This window comes from Diceros bicornis, chromosome 31, assembly GCF_020826845.1.
Source record: "Diceros bicornis minor isolate mBicDic1 chromosome 31, mDicBic1.mat.cur, whole genome shotgun sequence".
In the NCBI taxonomy this organism is placed as follows: domain Eukaryota; kingdom Metazoa; phylum Chordata; class Mammalia; order Perissodactyla; family Rhinocerotidae; genus Diceros; species Diceros bicornis.
The window spans coordinates 18,156,423-18,159,382 of record NC_080770.1 but is presented as its reverse complement, the minus strand read 5'-3'; the positions used below and the strand labels follow the sequence as shown (position 1 = coordinate 18,159,382).

The window sequence follows — 2,960 nt, the reverse complement described above, 5'->3', positions numbered from 1 at the left end:
TTTAGTTCTGAGACATCTGGAACCATCTGGCTCTATATTTGCAGAAACAGAGATGACCATACCAGAAATAATAGTCTGAGAAGAAAATCTTCATTGTAAAGAACTATAATTGAGGGAATTCCTGGTATGCTTGATTTACAGTATTAGAAAGAAGAAAGTTTCAGGGGAACTGGGATGTGTTCCTCACCATAACATTCTGAGTTGTTCTGCATATAGGGTTGATTTAGCAAACAAAAATACAGAATGCAAAATTTAATATGAAGTTCAGATAAACAAGGAATAATGTTTTAATATGAGTACGTCTATGCAATATTTCAGACATACTTATAGAAAAAATTCGTTATCTATCTGAGATTCAATTTTACTGGGGGTTCTACCTCGGGACCAATTTGATAAATCCCACCATTCTCTCTGTATTAAGAACTCCTTTATCATAAATGTCTTTAGAGTGTGGAGACATCTTAACTTTCATCCCTATTCTTGACAGGTAATGGAGCACAGAATGAGTATTCTAGGAGCTTACAGAAAGAGATAAGGTCTAGAAAAGGAAAAAGTCTCTCTCAATGTATAAGGGTACTTATCATACTTATTCCTGGACAAAGATGTTTCTCTAACTTCCGTTCTCTACATTTCATCTTGATGCAGATCTTCACAACAGCTCTGTGGCCCTCAACACATTCATTGGGCTAGTTTCCATAGTTTTATAGTGTGAAGATTTTCTTTAAAATAGTCAAAAGAATTTGTGAAAAAAAAATGTGGTCTTTATAAAATAAAAATGTGAATATCTCAATTTGTAAAGTAGATCAGGGTCTAGCCTAGAGAGGCGGGTACATGTCTGGGAATTTAAGAATCTGATTGCAGGTTGATCATCCAATATCGATGTGTCATTGGGCAAGTCATGGCTTCTTCAGGTTACTGTGTGCTTACCTGTAGAAAAAGGCAGTTCAATAGATCTTTTTTATGAAAAAACATAAATAATTATTCACTTTGATTTTTGACTTATGTAGTCAAAAATAGGAATGTTAAAGTACTAAACTGTTAAAATGTTAAAGTACTAAACTGATATTTAAAATATAGATATAATGAAGTATACAGACCATTCTTTATTTCAAAATATATGCACATAATTTTATAGAAATTTAGTCTAATTATAGAAGTTATTTCAGATGCTTCACTTTTCATTAGTAATCATAGGATGGAAAAAACACTTTTTTCATTTTGCTAGACCTTTCTTTGCAGAATGCATGAAATCACTGAGATTAGAATGTCTTACATGAGTATTTGATTACACGTTACCACTTAAATTTCTTGAGTTCATAATTATTACATTTGTGTTTAAAGTTATATTTCAGAACATGAACAGAATTAAGTTTCATAAATTTGAAAAAGTAAAGTTAACTAATAATTATTTTCTGAAATGTTAGATATTCTTGTCTTGGATACTTAACACCTACCAGGATTATAATACAGATCCATTTTGTCTCACCTTATGCTCTACACAGGGGATAGTTAAGCATGCTGCATGTGTCAATCACTCTCCATAATGTATTATTTCTAAGACTGATTTTCAGATCCTACCATCAGGAACCATGTTTCTGGCAGAGAGAAATATAACTGCTGGGGCCACATTCACTCTCTTGGGCTTCTCAGATTACCCAGAACTGCAAATCCCTCTCTTCCTGGTGTTTCTGGCCATTTACAGCTTCAGTGTGGTAGGGAATCTTGGAATGATTGTGATCATCAAAATTAACCCCAAACTACACACCCCCATGTACTTTTTTCTCAGCCACCTCTCATTTGTGGATTTCTGCTATTCTTCCATCATTGCTCCCAAGATGCTGGTGAATCTGCTTGCAGAAGACAGAACTATTTCATTTTCAGGATGTATGGTGCAATTCTTTTTCTTTTGCACCTTTGTGGTGACTGAATTAATTCTGTTTGCTGTGATGGCCTATGACCGCTTTGTGGCCATTTGTAACCCTCTGCTCTACACAGTTGCCATGTCCCAGAAACTCTGTGCCATGCTAGTAGTTGTATCATATGCATGGGGAGTAGCATGTTCTTTGCTACTCACGTGTTCTGCTATCAAACTGTCTTTTCAGGGTTTCAATATAATCCATCACTTCTTCTGTGAGCTGTCCTCCCTGATTTCCCTCTCTACCTGTGATTCTTATCTCAGTCAGTTGTTTCTTTTCATTGTGGCCACTTTTAATGAGGTGAGCACACTGCTCATCATTCTCACATCTTATGTCTTCATCGTTGTCACCACCCTAAAGATGCATTCAGCTGGTGGGCACCACAAAGTCTTCTCCACCTGTGCCTCCCACCTGACCGCCATCACCATCTTTCATGGCACCATCCTCTTCCTCTACTGTGTGCCCAACTCCAAAAACTCCAGGCACACAGTCAAAGTAGCCTCTGTGTTTTACACAGTAGTGATCCCCATGTTGAATCCTCTGATCTACAGTCTGAGAAATAAGGATGTCAAAGATACAGTCAGGAAAATAATGAAAACAAATTTTCATATTGAATGCATGCCTTGGTAAATATTTACTTCAGTTTTTGCAGAACACCTTTCTGATTTTTGAATAAACTGTGTATCAAGAGTTCGTTTTCGAAAGTCATTTTAGATTTTCAAAAAGAAAGAACATGAGATTTAGGTTAGAGAGACTATATCTGGCTCTGATTGTATAAACCAGAAAAGATCAATTATCCTGACTCCATCTTTATTTACAAAAATGATATAATATGATTTAGTTCAAAAAGTGGTGTGTGGAACAAAAGAAAATGTACAGAATATATCTGGTATAGTGTATATGTGCAATAAATGCTAGTTCTGTTATCCTTTCTTCCCTGATAACTGATAGACTGTAGGTGCTAGAAAAACTTTTTTATATTTTAAGTTTAGTGAAATGGATGACAAGAAAAGATATAGTTCCACTTTCAAAAACCTCGCAATC

At 35.4% G+C, this 2,960-nt stretch overlaps 1 protein-coding gene across 1 annotated transcript; it reads left to right on the top strand.

Moving 5' to 3' along the window:
- Window positions 1-1,589: 1,589 nt before the first annotated feature.
- On the top strand, window positions 1,590-2,546 carry LOC131395377 (olfactory receptor 5D16). The gene has a single exon (XM_058527279.1). The coding sequence runs from the start codon at window positions 1,590-1,592 to the stop codon at window positions 2,544-2,546; it is 957 nt and encodes a 318-aa protein (XP_058383262.1).
- Window positions 2,547-2,960: the final 414 nt, after the last annotated feature.